The sequence below is a fragment of the Salmo trutta genome, chromosome 7, assembly GCF_901001165.1.
Source record: "Salmo trutta chromosome 7, fSalTru1.1, whole genome shotgun sequence".
Classification (NCBI taxonomy): domain Eukaryota; kingdom Metazoa; phylum Chordata; class Actinopteri; order Salmoniformes; family Salmonidae; genus Salmo; species Salmo trutta.
Window position 1 is genome coordinate 43,230,213 of NC_042963.1, and position 14,188 is coordinate 43,244,400.

The following is a 14,188-nucleotide window of genomic DNA, read 5'->3' on the forward strand; positions in this document are numbered from 1 at the left end:
TATATAACTTACCTCAGCGAGTGGGACAGTCCTACACCAACGTGCAGAACCGCCTGAACAGCCTTAAGCCCCAGGATGCCTAAGCAGCAGCAGCAAAACCGGGACCTGGAGTTGGACCGCCTGGTCCGCCAGGTCCCTCTCCACCACCGCTCTCCGACTCGCACCCCCTCACCGTTCTCCCCCAACAGTAACCTAGAGCTGCCCAACGTGCCCTCCTACCCCCGCCTGCCACCCATCAGCCTGTCCAGGCAGCTGTCAGGGCTTTTCAACCCCACCTTCCACATCGAGGACGACCCCACGTCCGCTGTACCCTCAGGTGATTCAGCAGCAGCCCACAGACATCCTGCTCTGTTCAGTGCTGTGCTGTGATATTGTGCTATGATGTTGTGCTGTGATTTGCTGGGCTTGTGTTGCAGTCAGTTGTTCTTTGTTGTTGTTTCTGTCTGTTTTGTATGTACTGTAGCATGTTTCTCAGAAAAACCTAGAAGCTTAGGATCCTGTGGTTCCAGGAAGCTCTTGCTTTAAATGGTCTGTTTGTTCTCTGTATGTTTGTTTGTTATATAATAGTTTCAGCTGTCTGTTTTGTGATAGGCAAGCCTTCAAGTGGCACTTGAAGCGCTGACAAAAGTTGAAGAGAGAGTACATTTGTCATTTTGCAGACACTCTTATCCAGAGCAATTAGGGTTAAGTGCCTTGCTCAAGGGCACATCAACATTTGTCACCTAGTCAGCTTGGGGATTCGAACCAGCGGTTACTGGCCCAACGCTCTTAACCGTTTGGCTACCTGCGGCCCAGAGTATTTGACACTTGTAGTGTCCTATTTTGTGTTGACACTTAGAGCTTCAAAGCGTCTAGTACAGTGGTATTGAAACTTTTTCAGTGGGGACCCCATTTTTTCAGATAGAATTTCTGGGGACCCCATTTTTTCCCCAAGAATTTCTCGCAACCCTACCCCATAGCAAATCTAATGTCACAACCTTAAAATCTGTAAATTTTGTTTTTTACGTCAACAAATAACCTTAAATTCATTGCATTTTCACCTCTTATCAAAATGAAAGTAAACCAATAACCCATACAATAATCTGTATTTTTGTTGTCCACCCCCCCTAAAAAAAGAAATATTTAAAAAAAATTGTCAACCCCACTGCAGTTCACTAGGGGTCAAGTCCCCAACTTTGAATACCACTGGTCTAGTATATGTGTGTAGAGTACCACAGTACATAAGCCTTGTTACTAGCTGTGTTCCACTGGAGAACAGTTGAGTCACTCAGTGTGTTCCTGTTGCTTCCCCAGTGAGCTCCAGGCTCAGTGTGCACCCAGCTGTCAATGTGGAGGATGTGGATTCAGGCGGAGAGGGAGGAGGGGGCGGAGGGGAGCACTACCGCCACCACATTCCCCAAATCCTTACCCTACAGGACCCCAACTTCAAGACCCTGACCGTACCCGGAGTGTCCAAAACCAGCCGTCAGAGGTGAGCGTATACTCCCAAATGAAATTGCCTCCACATAAAGATATTGTCCAAATATATATATAAAGCACATGACTGCTGTCTCTAATAGTACTATTACTACTGCAATTTATTTCCCAACCTCTGATATCCTCTAAATTGGTGTTTTCTTTTTTCCTTCTATATTGCTTTGGTCAACAGTAAAGTTGCTGAAAAAGAGTAAGAATGGAGAATGTCTTAGTTTATATCTTAGTTTATAGACTGTATTTCTATTTTATTTTGTTGATTGAAAGCCCCCCCACTCCCAACCTCTTTAGACATGTTGTTTAGTGTCCCTTTACTTGTCCATCTACTGTCTGTCTCTCAATAGCATGTTCATCTATGTTTGTAGTCTTGTTCTGCTCTGTTTTATTGTTTTGTGTTGTGTTGCTGTGCGTTCTATCTTGTGCTGTTTTCTGTTGTTATGTGTCTGTTCTGTTGTCTGCTACCGATGCGAGTCATGTCAATAGTAAGTGCAATAAATGGATAAGTAAGTACAATAAGAGTATCTTGCACTATCTTCAACCTGTCATCTGGTTGTGTGTTCCGTCTGTGACTAATTGTATGAATGCTGTTAGTGATTGTTGTTGTCATTGTGATTCTCTACCTCTCCCATCTCATTCTGTTTCACTCACACACACACACACACACACACACACACACACACACACACACACACACACACACACACACACACACACACACACACACACACACATACTTCTCTGCCCCTGTTGATGGAACCATGGACTGACCTAGTGAGAAGAAACCCAAGAATATCTAGACCAATATGTAAGATGTGTAATCATTGTCACATCAAGGATCCATCCAACCATCAACATTCATCCCATCATCAGAAATTCACCTGTCACGTGTGCTCCCTCTCTGGCCTCTAGGTCACCAGGCTGCTCGTCACGGCGACCCACCTGTCACCAGGGTTACGCGCATAATGACACTCACCTGGACTCCATCACCTCCTTGATTACCTGCCCTTTATGTCACTCTCTTTGGTTCCTTCCCCAGTCGTCATTGTTGCTGTTTCATGTCCGTGTGCTGTTTGTGTTTCTTGTTTTGTTTATTTATTTATTCAATGTATTTACTCCCTGAACTTGCTTCCTGACTCTCAGCGTACATCGTTACATCACCCTTACTGCATCCTCACTCCTTCACCCCATCCTAACCTATGTGGTTCTCTGTAAAAATGTATACTACTTGAAAAAGCTGATGCTCAAGATAGTTCAGGGCCTCATTTAGTGTACATGAGATTTGTGTTGAATGTTCAGACAACATAATTTCACCATGTTCCACATACTGTATTCCCTATACTGCCATTCCCTTCCTGTGTAAACTCTAATGCCTCATGGTAAGGCCAAGACTGCAGGGAGCACTCTAATAACAGAGCAGGTTCCAAATGATAGCTGCCTTAGTTTTTCCATCTGTCTGTGTATCAGGCACTGTGCTACAGTGTTATTCCCTGCCTCCCCTCCACAGAAAGAAGTTGTACTCTCAGAGTGAGGAGGATGAAGAGGAGATGGAGATCGCAGTGAGGGCATGGCCTAGCCAGTCCAGCATCCTCAGTGGAGACGATGGGTGAATATGAATACCTCCACTTCACCACTGTTAGCTAGCTACATATGTCTACTTCACAAAATGTGTTGGTCGGTGGGTATCGACAATGTGGTCAGAATAGCCTTTCTCATACTATCAGTGAATGTCTCTTGAGGAAGGTCATATTGACTGAAATTCAGGCACAATAAAGGTGCAGAGATAAAATGTGTGTATGGGAGACATTTTCCATCTGTGCTTTTATTCACAGCAACACAAGTGTTATATTCACTTCAAAAGAACATTGATGTGTGGTTTCAGGGAAAGTGTTTGGTGGGTGTGTGTTAATTACCTATGGATGTTTTGTGTTTGAAGGCTAAAGGAGCGCCCTGCGTCGTCCGCTAGCCAGGCCAGCTACGTGGTGAACGAGCGCCTACAGGAGCTGGTCAAGATGTTTAAGGAGAGGACAGAAAGGGCCAAAGAGAAACTCATAGACCCAGATCACTCTGATGATGACAGTCCCACTGCCTGTGGGTAACACATAACAGTTACACTCAGGTCTGGTCATGTGCTCAATGTCCAATGTACACATGCCACAAATACAGTTACAAACACACATGGCTTACAGACAATGGGCCTGATTTTGACAATGCTAGCAACAAGGGAGCAAAAAATAAGAAGAAATACTAATACTCCCAATACTTGTAGTAACATTTTCTTAAAAACTGACAGGCAGCAGTAATCTGCACACTGTTAGAATGCAACACAGTAGATACAATTCAGTCCCTTGTGTATCAGTTGTCTTGAATTACGAAGCAACCTCATTCGCTCCATGACTAAGAAAGACACCTGTTGTGAAGGGTTACAGTTAGGTGCAAAAACTTGACGTACCCAGTTGCAGACCACTTTTTGGAAGCTAACCACTCTATATTTTGTCCCTTCGCTATTTCGGCATCAAATACGTCACCCTTCCTAGGAGAGGGGGTGACCTTGACAATTTATTGTTAAAACGAGGGGCCGCCTGGATCTTTAATTTAAAGACCCTTGCTCCCTTCGGTCTCAGCGTAGACTTTGATCTGAAGCCATTCTTGTGATTGTGTTTTTGCTATCCATTGTAAATAATGTTTGTAGGCCTATGTAGCCAAATGGTATCTATAATCTTGTTAACCATTCATGCTTTTTTATATGTTATATTTCTAAATCAACCAATGAAATCGAACAACAGCCAGCCATGATTACAGACACCTGTGTGTGTTCCTTTCAAACTATACTGAACAAAAATATAATCGCAACATACAACAATTTGAATGAGTTACAGTTCAAATAAGTCAAATAAATTCTTTAGACCCTAATCTATGGATTTCACATGACTGAGAAGGGGCGCAGCCATGGGTGGGCCCGGGAGGGCATAGGCCCACCCACTGTGTAGCCATGCCCAGCCAATCAGAATTTGCGTGGTTGAGCGTGATCTGCAGTTGTGAGACTGGTTGGACGTACTGCCAAACTCTCTAAAACGACATTGGAGGCGGCTTATGGTAGATAAATTAACATAAAATTATCTGGCAACAACTCTAGTGGACATTCCTGCAGTCAGCATGCCAATTGCACGTTCCCTTAACTTGAGACATCTGTGACATTGTGTTGTGTGACAAAACTGCCTTTTATTGTCCCCACCACAAGGTGTACCTGTGTAATGATCATGCTGTTTAATCAGCTTCTTGATATGCCACACCTGTTAGGTGGATGGATTATCTTGGCAAAGGAGAAATGCTCACTAACAGGGATGTAAACAAATTTGTGCCCAAAATTTGAGAGAAATAAGCTTTTATTTTATTTCAGCTCATAAAACATGGGACCAACACTTTACATGTTGCGTTTATATTTTTGTTCAGTATATATAAACTAGTGACCCACAGTGTTTGTCATTTGTACCCTGATGAAAACAGCTTGGCTGTCAAAGTTTTGGTTATAAAATGATTGCATCTGAGTTCCTAGAGTGTGAGGCTCTCCTTTTTCAAGTGAAGGGTTACAGTACCATTTATTTCCAGGTGCAAATGCACAGCCAAACATATCAAAACTCGGACTGTCCGCTCACACACAGGTGAGCTACATCAGCACAGCTGTGGCCAACGACCTCTTTAACCCGACCTTTCACCTCTGACCCGTGACTCTCCTCTGCTCTTTTACCTGCAGCCCCTGCGAGAGCTCCAACACCTCCTCCTGCTCCTCCAGAGGAGCCGAAGGAGGAGGAGATGGAGGAGCAGCAACCCAAGCCTAGATTATGCTGCAAGGTGACGCCTCCTCGCTGGATCAGAGCTCTGCTGCACTACCGCTTTCCCGCGAGTATCGACCCCTTCACCAGTGAGCGCCCCCTCCGCCTAGCATTCACTATCTCCTCCTCCTTTAACCCTCCTCTCTTCCTCCTCCTATTAATTCCTCCTCCTTTTCTATTACTTTTTCTACTCCAATTTTGTCATCTGATGGTTGTCACTAGTTACCACACCCACAGTCAAATTTGGCTACGTTGTAAAAATTCCTGAAAACAAACATTTGCTTTTTGGTCTTAATTTAAGGTTAAGAATAGACATAAGGTTAGCAGTGTGGTTAAGGTTAGGTTTAAAATCAGATTTTAAGAAGAGAAATTGTAGAAATAGGCAATTATGACTGTGGCTATGGTAACTAGTGACAAACTCCTGCTTTGATCTGAATGTTAGTTTTGCTTTCAGTGACCTAATTTGTTGATCTTTGTCATACCTGCTCCTTCTTTTGCTTTATGGGGATGATGCATCTCTCTCTCTAGATCTGGTCTATGTGCTGTGGCTGTTTTTCGTCACCTTGGCGTGGAACTGGAACATGTGGCTTATCCCGGTGCGCTGGGCCTTCCCCTACCAGACCCCCAGTAACATCTACCTGTGGCTACTCACTGACTATCTGTGTGACCTCATCTACATCCTGGACATCCTGGTCTTCCAGCCCCGCCTGCAGTTTGTCCGCAGTGGAGACATAGTGGTGAGATTGAGACTACAATTGTGAAATGTACCTATTTTGGCATTCTAATGAGACCATGTTGCCAGACGAGGGGTTAGGTCTCAAATGGATTTTTCAGATACACACACAGAAATACACGTGTCAAAATCATTGATGTATGTGTTTTTTGTTTGTTCCCATTGCAGTTTGACAAAAAGGACATGAGAGTGAATTACATGAAAACCTTTCGTTTCAAGGTAAGGTTTCACTTGAAAATGATTTTGCAGTGTTCACTACTGAATGACTACTCCGTGGCCCTTTTGTTACAATGTATTCCCTGAGATTGGAAGGTTGTGAGTTCAATCCCTGGCTGAGTCATACCAAAGACTGTAAATATGGGACCTGATGAGTCTCTGCTTGGCACTCAGCATTAAGGAGATAGTTTTGGGGTAAGGCCCTGTGATAGACTAGCATCTTGCCCAGGGTGTGTACTTGTACATTAAGCTGCCTCACTCTACAGAAACAGGGCCTACCTTTCTGGCTCGTTCAAGGCTATATACTTACTACTGAATAGCTTTGAGAAAGATAATGTTTTTTAGCCATGTGATGATGTCAGTTTATTTACAGACCATGTCTCTGACTGTGTTTCTCTGGGTTACAGATGGATGTCATCAGTCTTGTTCCACTGGAGTTGTTCTATTTTAAAACTGGGATCAACCCACTCCTCCGATTCCCACGACTACTAAAGGTAAGGCTTACCTGCCACTTGTGTGGTCTACCTGGGTTGACTGTGATATAGAGCTGAGATTAACCAAAAAATTATCGGCACTGATCACTTATCGCAGGCATTTTGCCGATATCGTTCATTACAATAAGTAGCCTATACTAGAAAGTTTGAAATGAAATAAGTTCACTAATATGGGTGATTTGTTAATCGGACAATTGATGGCTACTGTGAAACATACCATCATGTTATTCAGACAGCAATTAAAATCTAATCTTTCCTCCATTCTCCAGATAATGTCTTTCTTCGAGTTCAACGACCGTCTTGAGGGCATCCTGACCAAAGCCTACGTTTACAGGTGAGCACAATCAACTTGTTGTTACATTTTTAGCACAGTATTTTATCTGCATCACCATGCTCAGGTTACAATGAATAGGATTATATGGGCAGGGGGACCTGATTCTAGATAAGCACTCCTATTCTGAGACTCAGGCCCTGGTCTTTCTGAGGGACATGAGGGGCAGCTCAGTATGTAAAAGCCACTCTCTCCTTCTGTCTGGTTTGATCAGAGTGATCCGGACCACCACCTACCTGCTGTACTGCCTGCACTGTAATGCCTGTCTGTACTACTGGGGCTCTGCGTATGAAGGTCTGGGCTCCACGCAGTGGGTCTATGATGGACAGGGCAACAGGTGTGAGGATTCACCTTCAATAAACTTATAATCATCATAATCATACCTTCACATTGAATTGTCCCTGTAATCATGTTTTTCAGTTACATCCGCTGCTACTACTTTGCTGTGAAGACCCTAATCACCATTGGTGGACTGCCAGACCCCACAACGCTCTTTGAAATCATCTTTCAGCTCATCAACTACTTTGTTGGAGTGTTTGCCTTTTCCATCATGATTGGACAGGTTGGTTACCACATTACCAATAGCTGTGTATAATGTAAAATATGATAATGTGTTTAAGGATGAAATATCTAGATTTGTCGATTGATAAGACTACTACTTGTTATCTAGCTCTGAATCATTATCTGAACATTTTCTCAACACTAATTATAGTGTTGGCTGTTGTGATTAGTGTCGACTCCTGATTGGCCAATGACCGTTTCTTTCAGATGAGAGACGTGGTTGGTGCAGCCACAGCAGGACAGACGTACTACAGAGCATGCATGGACAACACTGTCAAATACATGGCCTCCTACCGTATCCCTAAAGACGTGCAGAACCGGGTTAAAACCTGGTACAACTACACCTGGCAGTCCCAGGGCATGCTGGGTAGGCACATGTCACTTTGTGCTGTGTTGTTCTGTTGCATTGTGTTGCATTGCCTTGTGTTGCGTTGTGTTTACTCTCTATTTGTGTCTGTCTCTATACAGATGAACAGGAGCTTCTGGTCCAGCTCCCAGACAAGATGAGGCTGGACATCGCTGTGGATGTCAACTATGACATTGTCAGTAAAGTGTCTCTCTTCCAGGTGCGTAAGTCTTAGGGCCTCTTCAGGTTGTCTCAGCCCACAGAAGAGTTGACGAGCTCTATCTCTCTCTAGTTCTCACTCAGCCCTACTTCTCCCTCTCAGGGTTGCGATAGACAGATGATTTTTGACATGCTGAAGAGACTGAGGTCTGTTGTTTACCTCCCAGGGGACTATGTCTGCAAAAAGGTAAAGGTTAAAGCAATATGCGGTAGCTGTGCCGCCTCTCTAGCTTGTTTGTGTCTGCGTACATGTGCGAGTGTGCTTCTCTGTTTGAATGTATTTAATGTATGCACTCTGCACCTTCTTTGTGTAAGGTAAACTGTTAAGAGCAGGAGACGTCTGACTGTCGCTCTGTGTTTCAGGGTGAAGTTGGACGGGAAATGTACATCATCAAAGCCGGAGAGGTGCAGGTGGTGGGCGGGCCAGATGGGAAGACTGTGTTTGTCACGCTGAGGGCGGGGTCAGTGTTTGGGGAAATCAGGTGAGCACGATGTCAGGTCTGACCTATGCTCTTTGTTTCACTGAAGTAAGCACACACATTTTCTTCAGGAAATGTACTTTTTCTAGTTGGATTTCTTCTCTTTGGGTTGAAAGCTTGCTGGCAGTGGGTGGAGGGAACAGGAGAACAGCAAACGTGGTGGCTCATGGCTTCGCCAACCTATTCATCCTGGACAAGAAGGACCTCAATGAGATTCTAGTGCATTACCCCGAGTCCCAGAAGCTGCTCCGCAAGAAGGCCAGGTTAGACAGGGGAATAAAGACTACTATTCATTTCTGGGTGTTTCGAAGTTCACCATTTTTAGTGTATAAGAATTTGTGATTGTTTGATGTTTCCGGAATCAGGAAGATGCTCACGAAAGATAAGAAGCCTCCGAAGGAGCCGGCCCAGGTGATCCCTCCTCGAACGGTCACGCCCAAGCTATTCAAAGCTGCTCTGGATGTGGCGCATCAGAAAACAGGCCTCAAAGGGACCCTCGCCAAGATTAAGGAGAAGATCAACAAATCCAGCGTTTCTCTACAGGTATGGCATGTGCTGTAAAAAGAAAAAAAAACACAAAAGAAAAACACCCACATTATCTACACACACACACACACACACACACACACACACACACACACACACACACACACACACACACACACACTTGTATGCTCTGAATGAGCTAACCTCCCAGTTTCCCCACAGCCCTCCATGTCCTCCTCCCTGCCTCCCTTGTCCCCAGTCTCTCCAGTCTTCAGTCTGGACCCAGAGCGCGAGGCTAACGCCATGTCACCAACCTTAGACAGCTCTACGCTGCTCTGCCCCGTCTCCCATTGTCACGGAGATGAGACACTCTCCAAGGAGCAGGGCCAAGTGGAGGGAGAAGTTGCAGGAGAGAGTGGGAAGAAGAAAGAAAAGAGAAAGGCATGAGTTGTCTCCAAAAAAAAGCTTTAAAAGCTGTCTTCATGTGGAGAAAGGGATGCACTTTTTTGTCCCTCTGTACTCTACTGCAGAGAGGGAAACCAGAGAGAGAAGAGCCATGGTTCCCAAAGATCATCCAATTATGTCTCATTAGTCACAGACTCACAGTTTCTGTTCCTTTATACCCATATACTCTTCTTTTAGCTAACTCTTTGATACTTGTGAAGTACACTGAGTATACCAAATTTGGAACACCTTCCTAATATTGAGTTCAACCCCCCCTTTTGCCCTCAGAACAGACTCAGTTTCTCATGGCATGGACTCTACAAGGTGTCGAAAGCATTCCACAGGGATGCTGGCCACTGTTGACTCCAATGCTTCCCACAGTTGTGTCAAGTTGGCTGGATGTCTTTTGGGTGGTGGACGATTCTTGATACACACGGGAAACTGTTGAGCGTGAAACCCAGTGTTGCAGTTCTTGACACAAACCGGTGCGCCCGGCCCCTACTACTATATCCCGTTCAAAGGCACTTAAATATTTTGTCTTGCCGATTCACAATCTGAAAGGCACACATACACAATCCATGTCTCAATGTCTTAAGGCTTAAAAATCCTTCTTTAACCTGTTGCCTCTTCATCTACACTGAAGTGGATTTAATAAGGGATCATAGCTTTCACCTGAATTCACCTGGTCAGTCTATGTAATGCAAAGAGCAGGTGTTCTTAATGTTGTTTTGTATACTCAGTGTATAGGGCCTAGGCTACCTAATTCCACAGGGATGGAGAAACGGGTGCTAAACTGATGTCTTTGATATTGCAGTATATGTTTGTGTTTACAATCCCAGAGGTAAATGTACTAATCAGCAATAATTGACACAGACATCATCTCATCAGGGGTATGACAAGGTGGTCACACAGGGTACAGCTGTGTGTGTGTGGGGGAGTTCCTCTCCAAGTCTTCTGTTCTGTCTGTTTTCGGAAAAACAAATGCCTTCTCCTAAACCCTAGTTTTTGTTCATTTTATTCCTTTTTTAAAATGTATTCATTCAGTGAGGGGGGGTGTGAATGGGAAATACTTTAAAAATTTTGGAATCTGAGGAAAGATTTTGAAATGTTTACGTTTTGTAAAGATGACCAGTTATTTATAGTTTTGTTCAATGGAATGTTATTATTGCCTTATTTTTCATGGCCCTTGAGATAGTGTTTCTGGGGTGAATGGGTCAATGATGTATATATTTTTCATCTGAAAATGTTTAAATGTGTACACCTTGAGTGTACAATTTTTATAATGGTCAGCTTGTCAGTGTACATATTGTTTTGTATGCAGAAAGGTAGAAGTGCAGCTAATAATTTAATCAAGACTGACAGTTTACCAATCAAGAGTTCACCATGCCAGACAATCAAAGATTTACTTTTAGTCTGCAGCTATACCTTACAAAATAATTTTGAATTTAGCTGAACAAATGACTGTTACAACAGCTTTTGACACTGATGGGTATGTTTAAAATAACACATATGTTTAAAATGACTGTTTATAATTTTTTTACTAACTTGACAGATCAGAAGACGACTCATGTCCACAATTTATACATGTACAGTACATGTTTTTAAGTTAGAGGTTTTGTTATCTATTGGATATACTTTTTAATCATACTGTTAACCAAATGCTGTTTTCAAAAGTTTGTAAATACATTGTACATGGGGGGGGATTGTGTGTATTTTACATTCGTTTTTACAGGAAAATACTTAAACCCTTGAATGTAGTTTTTCAGGAAGCAATGCGAGGTGTAAGATAATTGTATAGATCCTAAATTCACCAATTGAATACATAGGGTCTATAAACCAGCTACCGAAACTGCCAGACAATGTGTAGCTTGTATGTGAATATTGTTATGTTGGTTGTTGACTACCTTCTTTGTGTATATGGTGTAGGTGACAAAAGCTGTCATGTAACAGATGCTGAGAAAAAAACTTTTGTGATACACCTGCTTTTAATAGATGGGTTAGCTGACGATGTTCACGCTTCAATGGGGCAGAAGTCCATGAGTTGTTGTGATTCTGGATCGTCAGGTAGCTACCAACAATGACAAGAAACTGCCATGTGGGGTATCGCGAGTGACTTGTTTCATCTTGTTCTTGATGCCGTGTCTTGTTTTGGCTGATTTCATGTCAATGCTAATATGGCTCAAATTCGCTACCTAGCTAACCAACAACAGTTAACAAATGCTCATTGTGCAACTATATTTGTTTTCAATAAACATTGGAGACAATGTAGTTTACATTGTCAACAATTTAAGCCAACCGCATCTGTTTTGCCCCATAGTTGCGCAGGAGTTGATTTTGTTTAAGTGATAATGTCCGAGAAGCCGGTGTTTGGAGGAAATATTGGCATGGTTTGTCAGCCCTCGACTTATTCTCGGGCCTAACAACACCGTGCCAATATTGCCAATATATCCTCAGAACAACGGCTTTGAGGGGATTATTACTTTGGATTGTTTACTATTTTCTACATTGTAGAATAATAGTGAAGACACCAAACCTATGAAATAGCACGTGGAATCATATAGTAACCAAATATATTTTATATTTGAGATTCTTCAAATAGCCACCCTTTGCCTTGACAGCTTTGCACACTCTTGGCATTCTCTCAACCAGCTTCATCTGGAATGTTTTTCCAACAGTCTTGAAGGAGTTCCCACATATGCTGAGCACTTGTTGGCTTGTTTTCCTTCACTCTGCGGTCCGACTCATCCCAAACCATCTCAATTTGGTTGAGGTCGGGGGATTGTGGATGCCAGGTCATCTGATGCAGCACTCCATCACTCTCCTTGGTAAAATAGCCCTTACACAGCCTGGAGGTGTGTAGGTTCATTGTCCTGTTGAAAAACAAATGATAGTCCCACTAAGCGCAAACCAGATGGGATGGCGTATCGCTGCAGAATACTATGGTAGCGATGCTGGTTAATATCATAAGGTGAATGCACCAATTTGTAAGTCGCTCTGGATAAGAGCGTCTGCTAAATGACGTAAATGTAAAATGTAAATGGTTAAGTGTGCCTTGAATTCAAAATAAATCAGTGTCCCCAGCAAAGCACCCCCACACCATAACACCTCCTACTCCATGCTTTATGGTGGGAAATACAAATGCGAAGATCATCTGTTCACCCACACCGCATCTCACAAAGACACGGCTGTAACCAAAAATCTCAAATTTGGACTCCAGACCAAAGGACAAATTTCCACCAGTCTAATGTCCATTGCTTGTGTTTCTTGGCCCAAGCAAGTCTCTTCTTATTATTGGTGTCCTTTAGTAGTGGTTTCTTTGCAGCAATTCGACCATGAAGGCCTGATTCACAGTCTCTGAACAGTTGATGTGAGATGAGATATGTGTGTTACTTGAACTCTGTGAAGCATTTACTTGGGCTGCAATTTCTGAGGCTTGTAACTCTAATGAACCTATCCTCTGCAGCAGAGGTAACTCTGGGTCTTCCATTCCTGTGCCGGTCCTTATGAGAGCCAGTTTCATAATAGCGCTTAATGGTTTTTGCGACTGCACTTGAAGAAACTTTCAAACTTCTTGAAATTTTCCGTATTGACTGACCTTCATGTCTTTAAGTAATAATGGACTGTCGTTTCTCTTTGCTTATTTGAGCTGTTCTTGCCATAATAGGGCTATCTTCTGTATACCACCTCTACTTTGTCACAACACAACTGATTGGCTCAAACGCATTAAGAAGGAAAGAAATTCCACAAATTAACTTTTAAGGAGACACACCTGTTAATTGAAATGAATTCCAGGTGACTACCTCATGAAGCTGGTTGAGAGAATGACGAGTGTGCAAAGCTGTTCGTTCTAAATGTTCCACTGCCATATTGGCTGGCAACATTCTTATCCCTTGCTTGCTAGCTAGCCAGCCAACTATGGCTAACTTAGTCACGTCAAAAGGTGCAGCAGAAATAACAGCAAAGTAGCTGTTTTTTTCCCCGTTAACATTTGTTTAAGCTGTTTTCTAGTGATTTTTTTGGGGGATACATCCATAACAATGAGCTAAGCTAATGAGGTGTGATTTTGCCTGGCATAGAAAATGTTTTGACTGGATGAGAAACGCTGCCTGCCTGTCTGTCTCGTCCCGAAGACATTACTATGGGACAGCAGGAGATCGAAATTCAATATTGAAACAATGTTGAAAATGTCGGAGAGACAGATGGCAAGGTTTATACAAATCTCCGCTGTTGAAAACTAAATGTTAGTCTAAAAGAAATGTGAGATAATGTCTATAAGCTTTTTATTGTGGAGATCAAGTTTATAAAATTGCCTGGCTGGGCTGATGGATTGCGCAGTCAGATGAAACAGAGTAAATAGGCGTTTTAACCCCATACATTTAGACGGTGGCAACTTGTGGAATAGACACCGGATGGAATGGGGTTTTAACCAATCAGCATTCAGGATTAGACCCACCCGTTATGCTAAACAACCAACCCTTCTATATGCAGCAAATCTGAATGTCAGTGGTGTAAAGTACTTAAGTAAAAATACAATGTACATCATTGCAGGATGAGCCTGCAGGAAGGGTACCACATG

At 43.0% G+C, this 14,188-nt stretch overlaps 1 protein-coding gene across 2 annotated transcripts; it reads left to right on the top strand.

Moving 5' to 3' along the window:
* Positions 1 to 51: 51 nt before the first annotated feature.
* Positions 52 to 9,905, top strand: LOC115197454 (cyclic nucleotide-gated cation channel beta-1). 2 transcript variants are annotated; one of them, XM_029759002.1, is made up of 19 exons: positions 52 to 316; positions 1,294 to 1,471; positions 1,649 to 1,666; positions 2,978 to 3,076; positions 3,407 to 3,561; positions 5,225 to 5,392; positions 5,832 to 6,040; positions 6,205 to 6,255; positions 6,660 to 6,746; positions 7,016 to 7,080; positions 7,292 to 7,414; positions 7,498 to 7,639; positions 7,846 to 8,005; positions 8,107 to 8,204; positions 8,307 to 8,390; positions 8,567 to 8,685; positions 8,799 to 8,945; positions 9,048 to 9,225; positions 9,391 to 9,905. In XM_029759002.1, exons 1-19 carry the CDS (start codon positions 76 to 78, stop codon positions 9,613 to 9,615), a joined length of 2,547 nt encoding a protein of 848 aa, XP_029614862.1. In that variant the 5' UTR covers positions 52 to 75; the 3' UTR covers positions 9,616 to 9,905. The 2 variants fall into 2 exon arrangements, with proteins under 2 accessions (XP_029614862.1, XP_029614863.1); XM_029759003.1 differs by lacking the exon at positions 1,649 to 1,666.
* Positions 9,906 to 14,188: the final 4,283 nt, after the last annotated feature.